Genomic DNA, 17,425 nt, shown 5'->3' on the forward strand with positions numbered 1-17,425 from the left:
CTTCAGAACAGTTTAGTGCCAGTCCGAGTGGCTCAGACGATTGAGGCCTCTGATCCCAACTTGGCAGGTTCGATCGTGCCTCAGTCCAGCGGTATTTGATGGTGCTCAAATATGTCAGCCTCGTGTCGGTAGATTTACTGCACATAAAAGAACTGCTGCGGGAGAAAATTCTGGCCCCTTGGCGTCTCCGAAAACCATTAAAAGTAGTTAGTGGGACGTAAAAACCAATAAAATTTATTAAAATTATAGTTTTAGATACCAAATGTATTTGTTTAAATAAATCTTGGTGCTGAAAATCTTGTTTTGCCTCATATAACAACCAACACTACCGCAGAATGATGTATTGCAGTTAATTTTTAGTTCAAGAAATGTTACATTTATTTTATTAGTACATTTGCTTTACCAGTCTGTATATTATCAGTAAGTACTAAAAAGTTTTTGTAAAAATATTTAATTATGTTTTTGTAACTTTTTAAGGCTTTGTACGTGTCGGACCTCTTTCTCAAAAACCATACTCCGTTGCCTGATGTAGAAGCAGACATTGACCTATCCACGCAGTCAGGAAATGGTGGAACAAATAGAATTGCTTAACTAATAAGAATTTGGGAATTTATCTTTAGGTTGAAGGTGTATTTATCATGAAGTGACCTAAAAATAGTTTTATCCCAGTGAGTAGAGACACACAAAAGATCAGTTTATTTTTGAGACTAAAGTTATTTTGTCACTTGGTAGGCCACGGCCCTTCAGGACTGTAGTACCATGGGGTTAGGTTTTATATTTGTACTGAAAAAACTGTTTGTTTTTATTTCCATACTGAATATTATTTTCTTTCATGTGGTGTACAGTACAGCATGGCTGCTAATGTCAGCTGCTACTTCCTGTGGACTTGCAGTTTTGTTGTGCTTGTACTTATTTACCTTTCTTTTCCTATTGATTGAAGGAAAGAAACAGTCGATCTCCCAAAATTGCCTAATTAATGCAAAGAAAGAGAGTAGATTGAAATAGTATATTACATAGTAAATACCAGAAAATGTGTGAATAAGTTAATATGTGCAAAAAATCCCTGAATCCGTTAGAAATTGTCAAAAGAATGGCTTTATCTCAAGAATGAAATTTGTATGTCTCTACAGGTGAAAACTGTGTCTTGTTCTTACTTTAGTTTTTGAGAAGCATTCAAATGACAATCACGTAATCTTACGTTATTTTTAATAAACTTGCAAATACTTCTTGATGGGAAAATGGAGATGAATGGTTGACAGCTGAATCCATGATGAGCAGAATTTGAATTGTTATTATATTCTTAGCTTTTCTGCTATCATGGCTTTATCTCCTTTTGCAGGATAGTTCCAGTTCATCAGATATCTTGACTTCTTACAAGTCTGTTATCTGGTGAATTATAATTACTGCAATATTTCATTTTTATATATACAGTAATAGTTTGCCTCAGATATGTTTAAGAATGTCTGAGACTTATATCAGTTTAACAAATTGTTCTTCTTCCTTGAAGTGTCTGTAGACAGGTAGTACTGGGTTGTAAAATTGTAGTATTGATTATGATAATATACTCAGAGCAGCTTGAGAAAAGTACTGACTTTTTAAAATTTCTCATCAGGAGTATGAAACAGTTGAGTTTTACAAGGATGCTTGTAGAAATTTAAAATAATCTTCTTAAGGGTCACCTTTTTACAATACTTACGGTACTAATTGTTATTAAATATCCTTTTATGAATACATTTTCCAGTAATACTAGTTGGAAACTCATGAAAGTCTATTGCATATACCCTATTGTTATGCAATTGGATAATTGTATTTAGTAACTGACTGAGTTATATTATAATACATAGTTTTGATTATATTAATGTGTATGGCAGCTGTGAACTAGAAATTGTAGGTTGCTAAGTATGAATTTTCCCTCTTACATACAAACATATAACATGTATTTTAAATGGTTTTTGTATGTAGATTGAATCGTTCTCTATTGTGCCGAAATATTTGCATGTAAAAAATTCGTTTCTATTCCTTGAAATTGTGTACATTTCACAATGAAGTACAGATTTTACTTGTATATGCATGAGATGGACTTTTAAATACAAACCAAGTATGATAAAGTTCAATGATGAAGTATGGTGCAGTGATTAGAAGTAAACTATTGATGCTAAATGTGATGGTGAATGTTCAAATTTACAGGTTCGATTAAGTGAAAGGCTGCAATAAATCTGCTCTTCCTGTTCCTTTTCAAAGTACTACCCATTTTTCCTCATTCGCCACTCAGAGTTGCATTATCCAGTACCAGTCTCGAAAGGAGGCACATCGTTCTGCTTTAAAAATATGTAAAAACCCAATTAAGAAGTTTAAAAATTCCACCTTTCCACCACTTTAATAATAATCTTTAATTATTCTTACATTAAAAGAACATTAATCTATTTAAAAACTGTACATGTTTTGTTTCCTTTTGAAAAAGTGGCTGAAGTTACCCCATTTTATGCTACCACTTAGTTGAGCAGCTCGTCTCCTTTCTCCCAAGTCTTCCAAGCCCAACCTTTGCAACATTTTCGTAACATTACACTTTTGTCAGAAGTCACCCAGAACAAATCGAGCTTCTTTTCTTTGGGTTTTTCCCAGTTCTTAAATCACATAATCCTGATGAGGGTCCCATAAACTGGAACCATAAACCATATTCTACTTGGAGTCTTACAAGCAGGGGCTGCCAGTGATCTCTCAGGTCAGGGGGCGGCCACAGTACTTTTTCCCACAACTCTTTCTTTGCTACTGACCAGTTTATCTATGATAAACCTTATTTTTCAATTTTTCCCATAAATAAAAATCGCAAACTGTAAGATCTGGGGATCTTGCGAGCCACAATGGTTTACTAATTACTCTGTTGTCAAAAATTTCCTCAATTAAACTTAATAACTCATTAGCCATATGCGCGGTTGCTGAGTCTTGCTGGAAATATCGAGACTGCCATTCATTGTCCATTAATTGTTAAAAATTGGTACGAGAATGTCATTCCTATATCTCTGCCCAGTGATTGTGGTTTCAAAAACTATAGGCCCTATTATCCCATCTGCAGTTACTGCCGCCAACACTCCTATTTTCACACTCTAGATCAGGGCCTCTCAGGGTGCATGCGCGTGGTGCATGCACTGTGCACGGTGCAAGAGACGCCTTGGCTTGGTTGACCAGAGTGCATACCCCCCACTCCTCGATATGGAGAAATAGCGCTTACTCTCTCTTTCCTCACGCCTGTCTCGCTCGCTCCGCCTGTCTCCCTCTGCCCCACTTGCGCCGTAGCGCTCCAAATCCGGGCTGAGTTGAGCCAAGTAGAGCCGAGTAGAGCAGAGCTTAGCCGAGTAGCCCAGAGACGAAGCGTTGATCCGAGCCCCGCTGACAGGCACCGATGCACAGTGCACGGAGCTCTTGCGCCTCGATCTGCACGCGTGAGATTTTGGGCGTTTGAGAGGCCCTGCTCTAGATGAACTCAAAATATCACGAGAGAAATTGAGGCTATCTCGGTAGATGAACTAATGCGTATGAATGAAAATTTCGTTAGATGAAGCCAGAAATGTGTAGATGCAGGTGGGAGACATTTTCAACATATTCTCTGACAGGGTGAGAAATTATTTTACTTTGATTATGCGTTGTTACGTGTGCTTGTTATTTACATGTGATTAATATGGGCGCTCTCCCGGCCCCCCAAGCTCAGCGAGTTGCCATGTGCTCGTCTGACTAGCTCGCCCATCTACCCACTGTGCTGTGCTGTGCTGTGCTGTGCTGTGCTGGCCGGCCAGCCCCACTTTGAGTGAAAGACCCTGTATTATTGAACAAACTGTGTCATTAAGATACTAATTTCTGACGGTCTCCAGAGATACCAGCATGTTAGAATTTTGGACCAAAAGAGTATACTAATAAAGTAGGCGACAGTTAATCAAACAATTTTATGTCATTGACTTTTGCCGTAATTGATCACACTGGTATTACAATTAAATTATGATCTGTGCTGTTAATTTTAAACAATTAATCTCAACAGAAGTTTGCTGGGTTATGTTTGCTGCATTCCTTTAATATGTTGTACCCTCCTAGAAGTTGGTATTAAAGGTAGAAAATAGGATTAACTCTCCAGTGATACCATCCCCTTGTACATTAGTAGACAGTTGGAGGATGTATTGCAAATATATTTGTGAATTTACTCATTCAAAAAGCTTATAAATTAGAGATCACGTCAAGTAACTATAGGTTATTTCTGGAAGCCCTTTTTGCAGCCCAAAAGGGTTACATTCTTTTTTCTGGCCACCTGTCTTCTCTCTTCTGGCCAGCCACTGTTCTGCTTTTGTTGATCACTGATCTGTATTTTGATCAGTTAGAGATGTCCTCTTGATTCAGTCCCATGCTCTTGAGCTCCTTCCTTACTGTCTTCCTTGAACCATTTATCCGAAACATTAGGTCTTTTGCCCACTCCATTAAAAATCTGTTTTGTTAGTCGGGTTGCATCCATCCTGAACAGGTGTCGTCATTTCCGTTTTGACTCCATCAGCTGTTCATTATTCCTGTACAAGTCTTCTCTTCTTTGGAGTCTATACTGTTCTTCTGTTATCTTGGGACCCATTATTTTGTGAAGGATCTTGTGCTCATACTTCTCTGCTTCTGTCAGTCCAGCCTTTCCTGTCATTCTGAGGCATTCACTTGCGTGCAGACACTCGGATTTGATCACTGTGTTATAGTGCCTGAGTTTAGCTTTTCTTGAGATTGCCTTTTTCTTGTATCGGACATAATTATGTTTGATCATCACTGATTTTTTTGTTTTAGTACTGAATCATGGTAAGATCCAATTTTAAATATCCTCTCTATTTTGAGTTTCTTATAACTTGTTCTTTTGCTGAAATGATGATAACTGGCTTAGTGGCACAGCCATTCGGATCTTTGACTCCAGGCAGTGGTAGCCCTTGGAGGAGTGGAAGGCAAAGGCTTCCCGTATTTATAGTCTTTGTACCAAGTAAGATAAAGTTGTTATCTTTATGCTCGGCTGCCTTCACCCCAGGAGTCAATGTGGTACACAATTTTGGAGTAGATTGAATGAATTCCAAGACCATGTGAAAGTCTTGTTTCCGAATTTCTCAATTCCCTGGCAGAAAATGAAACCCATGGTACCCTTCTAGGTGAATGAAGCTTGCCTCGTTGTCTTGGCTTGGTTGCCCTGGCTCATTTACGGGTATTTTATTAGAGACATGACATTAAATTTATTGGCACATTAAAGAACCATAATTATAGTACTCTTAGATACAAGTAAGAGTACAGAGATGACAAAAAACTATTGTATTGCAAATAATATCATTATTAACAATAAATTATATCATCTTTACTGTAACAGTGTAGAATTGTATTGAAGTCAGTTTACCTTCATTATCACTACATAATGAAAGTCCACATTGAAGAATATCATTATATCATGATAGGATGCTGTAATTGGCAACAAGGTTTAATAGTATAATTTATCTCATTTGTATGTAGTGCCTGTACTGAGTTAAATGATCTCAAGATAGAAAGGGTAAAGAAGTTACTTAATTTCAATTTGTGCCTTTGTGTTAGCTTCAATTGTGGTCATCGTTATTGATTGTTGAAGTCTCCAATCTAATTCAGTTTTCTTCATATAAGGTAGTGGCAAATTCGTTTGAACCAAGCGCTTGGGTGATACAGTAGGACTGCGATAATTAGGCTTGCTCGGAGATCTGCCAGTGCCGAATTATGTAGGTCATTTTTCAAAATCCTGGTTAAAACAAAGAGATATAAATAAAAACTACAGTTTTAATATACAAAAGTGAATAATTGTTATTTACTAAACAGAAGGGAAAATGTTACATTATACAAAATTACTGTACTGTAAAACCAAAATTGAATTAAAAATCAAATACTGTACTGCATAGTTAAATCAGTTTAAGGCTCAAAGTTTTAGCAAAGTTCAATATATCGGTCTATTGTGAAATAAAAAAGCAGCAGGGATTTGAAAAACCAAGAACAATATAATTTTAATTAAATAAAAATTGTTAAATGCCAAGAATTTTGTATACATTTTACTACCAGCTATGAAACTAGAGATATTCATGAATTTCAATTTTTGTTGCTAAGTCCATATCAGTGCTGAATCGCGATAAAATGGGCGAACAGAATTTAATGAAAATGTGTATGTAAAGTCAGAAAATAAGTCACTACAGTCTTAGACTAAATAATTTTATTCGCACTGAATGGAATAGTAGTTTAGGGGGAGGTGCCTAAAATTTGATTTTTAAATACCTATGTTATTGATCCTATTGAAGAGTACTAGATAGCAAAAGTTATAAAGAATACAATTTCCATTCATTTATGTCTTATACAATTTTACTGTACCGACTATGATAACAGAATTAATGAATTTCGACTTTTGTTGCTTAGTCCATATCAATGTCGAACATTGCTAACATGGAAATATTGAACAACAATCATGTTAACTGGAGATGGTTTTTGTCATGATTGTTTTAAGGTGTAAAACCGTATGGTCATCAGTCCATATCAACAAGGAAAATTGTGAAGATAATTTTTAAAATAAGAAAAAGTAGTAAAAGAACGATAAGAATAAGACAAGAGGGAGTCATGAAAGAAGGAAGGACTCTCTGTATATCAGTTGCCTTAATATCAGAGAGTCAGAAGAAAACTAAATGTGAAGGCCTACAATATCGAAAACTCATAAAACTAATCAACATTGGCCTGTCTAAACCTCTGACAAAGCACATACGAGGTCCGTAGTAAGTGCGTTATTCGTCCGTCTCCATGGTTAAATGGTTAGCGTGCTGGCTTTTGGTCCAAGGGTTTCCAGGTTTGATTCCCTACCAGGTGGGAGATTTTAACCTTCGTTGGTTAATTCCAGTACGTTGGAGCTTTGGTGTGTTCAGTCCGGAGGTTGGTTGGATCCTCAACAGCTCTGCCATCAGCTGTCATTTGTCGCCTAGGCGTCACTAACGAGCCACGCGAGGGAAATGAGGAGTGAAGTAGTTTCCCGTTGCTTTCCATGCCAAACCAAAAGTTGCTATTACACATCAGTCTGTCAAGCCCAGTGAAATGCTTGCACCATCACTGACTGACTGTATAGGGAAATGGCATGACTAACATCACACATACCTCAGTCACTTTCATAACTTCAAAGTCAAGGATGACACTGAAACAGGTCGATGAAAGTAACAAATTTGTTCTAGCCCATACCAGAAGGCATATAACACTATTAACAGTAGGTCTTTCCAGCAAAGGTACTGGTGTATTGCTAGTTTTATATATGTAAACCCCTTGGAATAAAAGTTGTATGATAAAATTTTATGTAAATATAGTTTTCAAAATGAACTGCTTCAACTTTGATCTTAGTTTTAAACCTTGACTCTAAACAGCTCTCTGTTTAATTCTCCAACTATGATAAAAACTGTGAAGCCTATCATTTCCTCTTATAAAATTCTATTATTTATTATTATTTATAATAAATATTTTAGTTGACTTACATATCATGTCTCTGATCTTCCTTTAAAGATGTAAAGGGAACAATAAGTAAACTTCTTAGGTACTTAGATATGAAGGTAAATTAAAACTTTGGATTGTATGCTGCGCTATAATCCATTCCAAAGCTCTTCCAAATAAGTATTGGTTGTTGCATAAAAGACAAGTAAATACTGTAGATCAGTACAATGTTGTTGGTAGTGTTTGTTTGTTTGTTTGTTTGTTTGTTTGTTTGTTTGTTTGTTTGTTTGTTTGGTATTATTTTTAAGAATTGTAGTTACTAATTTAATACTTAACAAACAATTTTGTTAACTTGTCTGCCTCGTTCCTGCCCATTCCCTTGAATCCAGTCCCCCAAATAAAATGTTCCGAATGTATAGATGTACGAACAGACAAACCCCCGTATCCAATTGCCTAAATCAAAATTCCCAAATAATTTCTCTCGAATCGAAAACCCCGAATGGTACAAAGCCCCGAAAAATTTCCCCTGAAAATAGAAATAATTAAGAATATACAAGTCTACAAGATGCTTCTGTTGCTAGGTTTCTCACAAATTTTGAACAGTTTGAACACTTCTGGAGCATAGATGCAAAAGTTTTTAGTTCTAATGGCAGAAGCGTAAAACTCGTACTCATGGATTTATGGTATTTATGTTAAAGTGGAATTTCTTCCAACAGAAAAACTTATTGGGATTACGAAAAGGTGTGTCACAGAGAATGCCATGCTAGGGTTACTACAAATGGACATGCAGAAGCCCTTCGTGTTTTAAAAGGGGTTGAGGAGTCATCACGCACCCCTGCCCCAAATTAAGTCAATGGATGTTGAATTACTGAAAATCAGATTGAAACGTATCACAAGTGGTTGTCCTGAACTCACTCTGGCACATGTACTAAAGATTAAACTCCTTATTGTTTCTTCACACAGGCTAGCTCTGTTAGCAGAATGCAAGAGTTTGAAGTTGATGTTAAGGAGGTAGAAAAGGTGATAACAATTGGCCATTTCTTAATCATCATCCAGTCTGGAAGAAATTTTAGAATGTTGTGCAAAGACTTTGCAAGGTGAACATTTTTTGTTATACGATAATTGCAGCGAAAGGTGAAGTTTCAGTCTTGTGTGATTTTGTTTGCCATGCATCAAACTGTAAAATTACTAATTAAAAAGTAACACATGATATGTAGATGGCACTTTATTTACATAACCTTTCACTCTGGTCAATAAAGTGTGAAGACAAAATCTCAAGACAGAGAATGAGTTTGTCACTATACAACTGGTGTTCATATTTCTTCCAAGCAAGTCAAGATCTGTACACAATTGTGCTGCAACAAATTATAGACTCTTCCAGAAGATTGAGAGTTGCAGTCGTGTATTGGAGAGAGTTATGTGTGACTTTAAAATGGCAAACATTAACAGTTCCAAAGAAATGTTTTGAAACAGTTGAATATCATGCTGTCTTTTTCACACATCCACATGGTGTTGGTATTGACACTTGCTCCTTGCAGAAATGTTGGGGACATTTTTGAGGAGTTTCAAGACATTGCACCAGGCAATGTGTTAACTATTTTAGGTTACTTCAAGCACAATTATATTGCAGGTTAATGAGCAAGGGGGAGGAGACGCGCCAAACCTCCTGTGACCCCGTGGAATCCATACAACCGTACATTAGAAAATAATCATCACACCAACGGCCCAAGAGAGGGGTGGCACAACAGTTACATCCTTCCCATACGAAAATATTATCCAAACTTATATTTTGCCCTGTTGGAAGTGCAGAAAGATCAGGCCAATACAGAGTCTTTGATAATAAATTTTTTCCCTTTAAATGGAATAGTAGGTTTCTTCCACCTTTCAATAGTTAACAAATTATAATCTGATGAAATACGTTATTTTGACCTCCTTCAGCTATGAATGTATGAAGTTTATTTTATAAATTGTTTTGTTGTTATCATAGGAATATAAAGATTCTGAGAGAACTTTTTTTACATTAATGAATGTATACGTTCTTTGAATAAAGAAAATAATTATATCATAAAATTGATAATCCTGAAGAGGTATTTTTTTTATATCCTTTGATATGATATGATATCCTTTAGAAAGGGAACTTGTCTTATTGTTGTGGTCTTGTTGAAGGTTAATGGAAATGTGCTGTTATATGTAATTTATCAGATTATAACTTGTTAAGTATTGAAAGATGGAACAAATATACTATTCCATTTAAAGGAATAGATTATTTTATTATTCAAATCCAGTACGGAACCAATATGAAATTCATCAATTGTACACAGTCCTTGATTGAAGAACTGTGGATAGGGAAAAGAGTACATTCGGCACCCAAAAAAGACATGGTTTTACCTGCAACGAAGGATAAATTGACAGGTGTTGCAATATCCTTGTCATGAAGAAGGCAACACTAGATTTGACTACATTCATTGCTGGGCTAATGCAACCTTTCCACCCCACGCCATTTGCCCCATAGAACCAAATGACTGCATGATAATCCCTAAAATATCGGGATACCGCCATATAGCACCATACGCCAAGGCGCTTGATGGAAAGGGACCTTTTTAGTCTAGAGTCAAATGCCACCTCATCAGGAAAGAACGAAAAAGAAAATTTTTCAGAATGATGGGTGAGCAGAAGCTCTTCCGACCATGCAAAGATCTACTGCACCCTTCCGTTCCATAGAATCAAACCACCGACCTCCCAGGGCCATGGTGCGTTCGCGGCAAAAGATCAAAGAAAGTAACACATAACTAGCTTAAAGACATAAATGAACGGAAGGAAACTTGTTATTCGGCAAAATGACTGGCAAACAAAAGTTTAATTACCTATTTATTAAGCCTTGATAAATCAAATTAATTAAAATTGACCTTTTGTTTGCCTGTTCTTTTTCGTTCTTTCCTGATGAGGTGGCATTTGACTCTAGACTAAAAAGGTCCCTTTCCATCAAGCGCCTTGGCGTATGGTGCTATATGGCAGTATCCCGATATTTTAGGGATTATCATGCAGTCATTTGGTTCTATGGGGCAAATGGCGTGGGATGGAAAGGTTGCACTACATCATTTGGAAAGATGATGAAATTGTACAAAACATTGATAAGACTGTTCTCTTTTTAGTAATAAATTATTTTTGGAAACTTTCAATGTTATTAGCTTCTGGGAATTTGTTGTTAAGGGGAAAAGAGTTTTGGGGAAATGTCCGTTTGGGCAAATGGCTTCGGGTGTATGTCTGGGAATCTGTCTGCCTAGGTATTTTTATACATATTTTTAAAAGTATTTGAAATGCATTTAAATTATGTTCAGTCATGTTTTTACAGCATATTTTGTGATGATCATATAATTTTGAATATTTAGTGAGAAAGCTATATTTTTTGTAAAATTGTTTCGTTAAAAATAGAATAATGTAATTATTAATCTTCATGATGTGTTGAAGTCTGTAATAGGTTTTAAGTACTTGCTCAATTAAAATTTTGATATAGCTGTGAAAAACCTTCTAGCTCACTAAAATATTACAGTATTGGATGTTATATATTGCAGACAAAAATATTAAAACCTGCTGGTGTTCTTCCATATTAATTTATTTTCTCCAGTGTAGCTGTTTATATATTTGTTATGTAACAGATATAGATGTAGTATTAATTTTTTTAAATGGTAGTTGTGCAGCTTTTATTAACTATTGTTGCATATTATTAGTAGAGTTAATTGTATAAGAGTTATGTGATGTTAGTCTCGGTGGTGGTGATTGTTGCTTCAAGTGGAAAAATAAGGTTTTTGCGGACAAAGGGGTTAGATTTATCCAGATGACTGCATATACAGTGTATATTACTTTTTATAATGTTACTTGGTGCCTGTATTCATTTACTATATGTTATACATGCTAAAGGGTGTTTTATTACCTTCTTTCTTTTTTCCTTCAATTTTATGCTTAGGAGAAAAGAGAGAGTTTTCAAACTGTGTATGTTTTCTAGTTGGTCTTTTGTTCATCAAGAAGGTTATATGCTTGTAGACAACAGTCTCCCTTGCTCTCATTAAAACTAATGTATTGATGGATTGTTTTTTTATTTTAATATTTAGTGAGAATAATATGTAAGTTATTGATTGCAGAATAAAAAGAAAAATAGCTGGAAATTAGTTACAAAGGAAATAAATGATGATAGGCATTGTCCTGACTGATTGTTAATCAACACCCAGGCAAAACTACTGGACATAAAGAAATGAAATTTTGGGGATACATTGCTACTACAGTGTAAGCACCCACTAACATATGGTAACAGTGTTATACTTGAAAAAAGAAACAACTTGCTTAAAATGGAATGACGTGTTTTGCTCTTGAAAGAACATCATCAGATTGTATCGAATCACACTCAAAATTCTTCTTTTTCAGGTAGTTTATATATTCATTACTCAAAATTAGTTTTGACAGACTGAAGAACCTAACATTTACAAAAAAATATTTGAATCACAAGGACTGCATCGGTGGATATTTTACGGTATGCCTGAAAAATTCTGAGCACAAAACCTAGTTGGATTTGTGCTAGTTTGATTTAAACCCACTTTCTTTTAAGAATATTAAATTCTGTATCTAAGTGGAGTACGTTAGGTAATAAATAAATTATTATATGTCTAAACATTTTGAATATACTACCACCAAGTTACTATTAGTAATTAATGAACATCAATAGTGCTGATTAGTTTTTTCTGAACTTAGAAGGAAATTTTGTAAGAATTTATCATATAACTGTACGTAACATTAAGGTGAGTTAAGCCAAATAGACTGGTTAATAACCGTATATTTCTGAATTAATAAGTAGAATAATACTGGACCTATGGAAAACCAATAGTCTTATTTTTCACCTACAAAGACAATTACCACCATCGCATTAGAACTGAGCTGTAATTAATTTATTAATATGTTGAAATAGTTGAAATACTGTGTTATTTCAACATAAGATGACTGTAATTTTCAGGAAGATCAATACATACTCATACATTGCATAATGTGTGTTTTCACGTAAGACTGGCATCCCTTTCTCCTTTGTTTAGAAATGTAACCAAACAAATTGTTCCCTATTTTTTACTCAGATATGCTTGTAAAACAAATCTCTCTCTAGGAATTTTTAAAAATACAAAGTTTAAACAGACTGTTAGACATATCACTTTTCTCTTTCAGTCTACAGTTGAATGCAATTCTCTCTCATAATACAGTCAAACCTCTCCTAACAGACACCTGTATTCAATGGACAACTCCCTATACAGACCTTTTTCCATAGAACCAATTTTATTTTACATAAGACGTGTGTTAAATTGGCCTCATTTAAGCGGCACCTCGAACTGTGGACAGCAAGCATCACCATTAGTTTCATCAACTTGTCTTAAGAGGGCACTTTACACATTCCAGGACAATTTCTTTACACCGGACTATGACATTGCTTCTTTTAAAACCATTCTGCAGACATATGCGATTTCCTTTTGAATGTTTGTGTCGTATTATGTCAAGTACAAGGAAAAAAAGATAAAGAAATATTCATAGGAATGCCGTTGTAGTCATGAAATTAATTATTCTGTACAGTTCTCTTTCTGAACCTTTCTTCATGGTTCTCTTGCATTCTAATTAGTGTACACCATCTAAATTCTGTTTGTAAATAAATGACAGTGGATAATAATGATGAATCTAAATTTAAAAACAAATAAGTAAGTTATAGTACGCACTATTGGTTCAAGAATTATGTAGGAAACCAGTGATCTGTGCTGCTTAGTGCATCTTAATACAAGTATGAATTGGAAGGTCTGATGCCAAAGTGAACCAGCTACACAATTGGAAAATTATCTCTTCTCTTTAAAAATACTTAATTGCAGAAGAAATGCTGCCCTGACATCTGCAAAATTAAAGGTAACAAGAATAATGTGCAGATTATGTATGAATGAAGAAAACTTTTCAATTATAAATTGTTTAATTCCTCAAAATGAATTTAAAATATGATACTGAGAAATGTTAAATATATTGAACCATTTCTGGCCTGGTATACTATGCCACCACGAAAGCTAAAGTGAAGTATCCTTGACAACAAGTGTGGCAACACCCATTGCCTGTGCAGGATTTGAACGCATGCTTCTACACACCGCTGATCTTGATTACCGGCACACTCGGGGTGGTTTATTTGAGTCTAGAAACTTATATCTAGCTTACAGGCTTAAGGGTGTGGAGGAATATTAAGGACGCTCTATGCTACGGCAAATGAAATTCTCCCAATATGAGCAAATTAATATTTAATGGCCTTAGCCTAGTGACGAATAAAAGAACTGATATGTTTATAGGTCAATAAGATCATATTTCGGAGTACATGACCCTCCTAAATAAAAACAAAACATGATGAAATGATTTTGAATTAATTTCAGGACAAGTACATCCCCATTAATGATCTAGTAAAGTATTGTAATTACAAAAGCATCTGCTATTTGAATGGTTAATGCCCACCTCCCATTTACACCTAAGAACAAAATAAAATGAAATTATACACAAATAGAATGAACCAATACTTGGGCCCAAGAAAATAGGAACCCAGAATCATTACGTGAGTAAAGCCAGAACTTACAACAAACAAACAAAACCACACATATCACCAAAACAATAAACAACCAAACAATTAAACAATACAAAATCAATCACTGGCTGTGTGTACATTTCTGTCCAGGTCGAGGAAAATCCTGCGCGAATTCACGTTTGTTTTGCCAGGATTCAAAACATAGATCTGCCGTTGTGGCGGTCGCTGAAAAAGAAAACCCTAAATACTTTATATAAGAAAAGGGGTTCTTACCATCTGCATCCATTAATTAATTACCTGGCCTTACGGCTGAGCTATTTCCTGGTATTTAAAAGAAACCTTAAAAGGATTTAAATCTCCCTTGTGGAAAAATAAATACAGGCTTGGTCAAATGTGTTTACTTTCTCTCCGGTCGTCACTCCTCTAAAGAAGGCCCTTCATTAATACTGACAGTTGAGGATCGACACATAACAGACATGGTCCGCCCTTCGCATTGTTGGCGCAGTCCTTTACCAAACAAAGCCCTTTGAAAACATCAACTCTGCATGAAAACCTCATGCAATACTTAAAACGTCTCATTCTGTGAGAACATCGATGGCTTAGTGCACACATTTGTTAAATAAATATTTTTTCATTTTGGAAAAAAAAGCATTTTAAGATTCAGAATTGTATTTCACAGCAATGAAACATACGATTTAAGGAAGTAAATATCAGAATGCAATCTTAAACTCGTTGTTGTTAATTTTATGTCAACAACAGTGACTTCATAACAATGTACAGCATACAGTAATGTCTTAAAGTTATAGTTGTGCATGTTTTATCACATTTGCTTCAGGAACTAAGCACATTTACCACATGTGTGCATTAGGGAGATAGAGAGAAAATAATTATGAAGCCTGTAATCAAAATTTTATTGCACAATTTTTTTCACACACATTACCTTACATTTCTTCACATTCGTCTTCCAGAACCTCTGCAAATTGTTTTGCAGTTGGAATGTATTCAGTGAAATATCTGTATTCTTCAGGGATCACCCTGCTTTGTAACAAGGATAAGAGATATTTCTTCTTCTTTTCACTTACTAGTAGCTTACTGCTGTTTGCAGGTTTCAGGGAAACATCTGCCCAATCCTGCAGTTTTTTCTCCTGCCTTCTTGTCTTATTTCTTGGCATACGTACATCTATGCCATAAAATGAATCTTCTGAGAGGTCATATTTGAAGTGAATAAGGGTAGGTTTACTCTTCTACAACGTGATCCATTTAATCTTCAGCCAGTTAACCTATTCATCATTAACTGTGGCAGTGATGTTACTTTCCTCACCAATTCCTTGAGATCATAGAAGTCTTCATAATGTATTGCTGTTACTTGATATGGGGAAAACTCTGGCTGCCAAGATCAAAGGTGCCCATTCGCAAGTAGTGTAGACTTTCACGTGCTTCCTTTTCCGCTCGATCTTGGCTTGCATAGAATCGGCTTCCAAATAAATGTCCTGATTCCATAAATTTTATGTCAATTGTCTCCAAATTTGTCTTTTTATTTACAGCATACAACATTCCGGTAGCGATGAATTGATTCATGTTTTGTCCACCGCAGATATCACTGAATGTGGTTAAGTGCATGACAGTGTCAGGTAAACTGAAGACATACTTTAAAAGGTAACTTCCAATTTCTGTGCTTCCTTTTCTTACATTACACTCGTCCCATATATAGCAGAAACCATCATTTCTGCTCGCATCCATTATAGTGAAATTGTAAACAATGAGTCTGTGTTTGTAATAAATATCACAGTCTCCTGCATGAGGAACACTTAAAATAGCTTGAAGATCAAAAGTGATGGATCTAAAGGTTATGCCTCCATCATAAATTGTTCTTTTCTTATCCCGGGTTTCATTTGCATGGACTGAGTTTCTCTTTCCTTATGGTTAGCCCACTCTTCTTGTAAGGGATCTTTATCCTTAGGTGCTTGATAAGCATTACATTTAGTGCAATGGTCCTTCTTTGGAATATAAAAGGACAATGCTGGATCATATGAATTGAAAATACTAAAATATACAAATAGGGAGACAGGTGTGATACCCTTTTCCTTACAGTATTGTTCCTTGTACATGTGATACATTAGAGTTAAAGTCAAATCAGGTGACAAATACAGCTTTTTTGAGCCTTTACGGCAATAATGGAACTCTATACAAAGAAACAAATCATTGTGAGTTTTTACGTGGTCCTTCTGTTCTTGGGGGGTTACATTGTGTGCCAACTGTCTCTGTGATCTGCCATTGCATCCAGTATACAGTCCATTGTCACTTGTTTTCTTCATACAAAGTTCAGTTATCCTATGGCTTACACATGAAATAGAACATAGAAATTTCAAGCACATACATTTCTTTTCACCATCTAAACATCGTAAATGAAATTCGCGGCATGTCATCCTTTCCTTTTGTGCAAAACTTTTTCTGTGACAAACAGGTTTATTAACAATGCATGAGCAGAGGTAGATCTTCTGTTGTATATCATCTGCCAGCTTCCAGTGTTCTGCACACAAATGGAGACGTAGTGGTTCATTGAAGTTTTCACTGCACTCATACCTAGAAAACAATTATTATAATATGTAGGTATCACACCACACACTTTTTAAATTTCAACGTAATAAAAAAGAAATAAATAAAAGACATACCTGCACTTCAAACAGTCAACCAACTTTGGATTTTTTGCTGATATAGGTTTTCCACTCCTGTTGGTATATGCTTGACCACTGAATCTCAATTTTTTCACTGTGGTGCATTTCCAAGCACACCTGTTTGCTTTTTTGCATCTTGGTTTATTTTTCAAATTATTTTGCTTATTGTAATTTTGTTTATCTGATTCTGTAAAAACAAAAACGAAAAGTAGCCTATAGGCCTACATCATTTTTTAGTTATTCAAAAGAAATCAAACTCTGAATTATTGAATAGTTATCTTGAAGCTGAGCATTATAATTATTGAAATCATCCTCTACAGTGGATGAATCGGAACTTGATGTGTTTCGAATGTACAAGTAACTGGAACCTGAACTAAAATCTGAGATTGAAGTGTGTTCCTCTTCAGATAATTGCTGATTTTCTAGCTCTGCTGGGGAACCAGAAAAATAGTTTTTGTTACTTCTTTAATCATTAATATCCATTAATAAATAATAGATTAATTAATAAAAAAATTAATAATGGAGATACCTTGTGCAGATGTAAAGGCTTGGTTATTTGCAGCTAACATCATTTCAACTAGCTTCCTACCTCGTGAATTAATTCCACAGACACATGCACAACACCAGTAATCAAAAATACTACTGGAAACAGGCATTTAGAACTCTGACCAACAATATTGCCAAAATGCAACTCTGATAA

At 35.3% G+C, this 17,425-nt stretch overlaps 1 protein-coding gene across 1 annotated transcript in view; it reads left to right on the plus strand.

Moving 5' to 3' along the window:
- Positions 1-2,243, plus strand: part of wun (wunen) — a 107,609-nt gene extending 105,366 nt beyond the window's left edge. The window contains exon 6 of the mRNA XM_067147081.2: positions 478-2,243. Coding sequence (XP_067003182.2) covers positions 478-591 — 114 coding nt within the window. The 3' untranslated portion in view covers positions 592-2,243. The remainder of the gene's footprint in view (positions 1-477) is intronic.
- The last annotated feature ends 15,182 nt before the right edge of the window (positions 2,244-17,425 follow it).

This window comes from Anabrus simplex, chromosome 5 (genome assembly GCF_040414725.1).
Source record: "Anabrus simplex isolate iqAnaSimp1 chromosome 5, ASM4041472v1, whole genome shotgun sequence".
Lineage (NCBI taxonomy): Eukaryota > Metazoa > Arthropoda > Insecta > Orthoptera > Tettigoniidae > Anabrus > Anabrus simplex.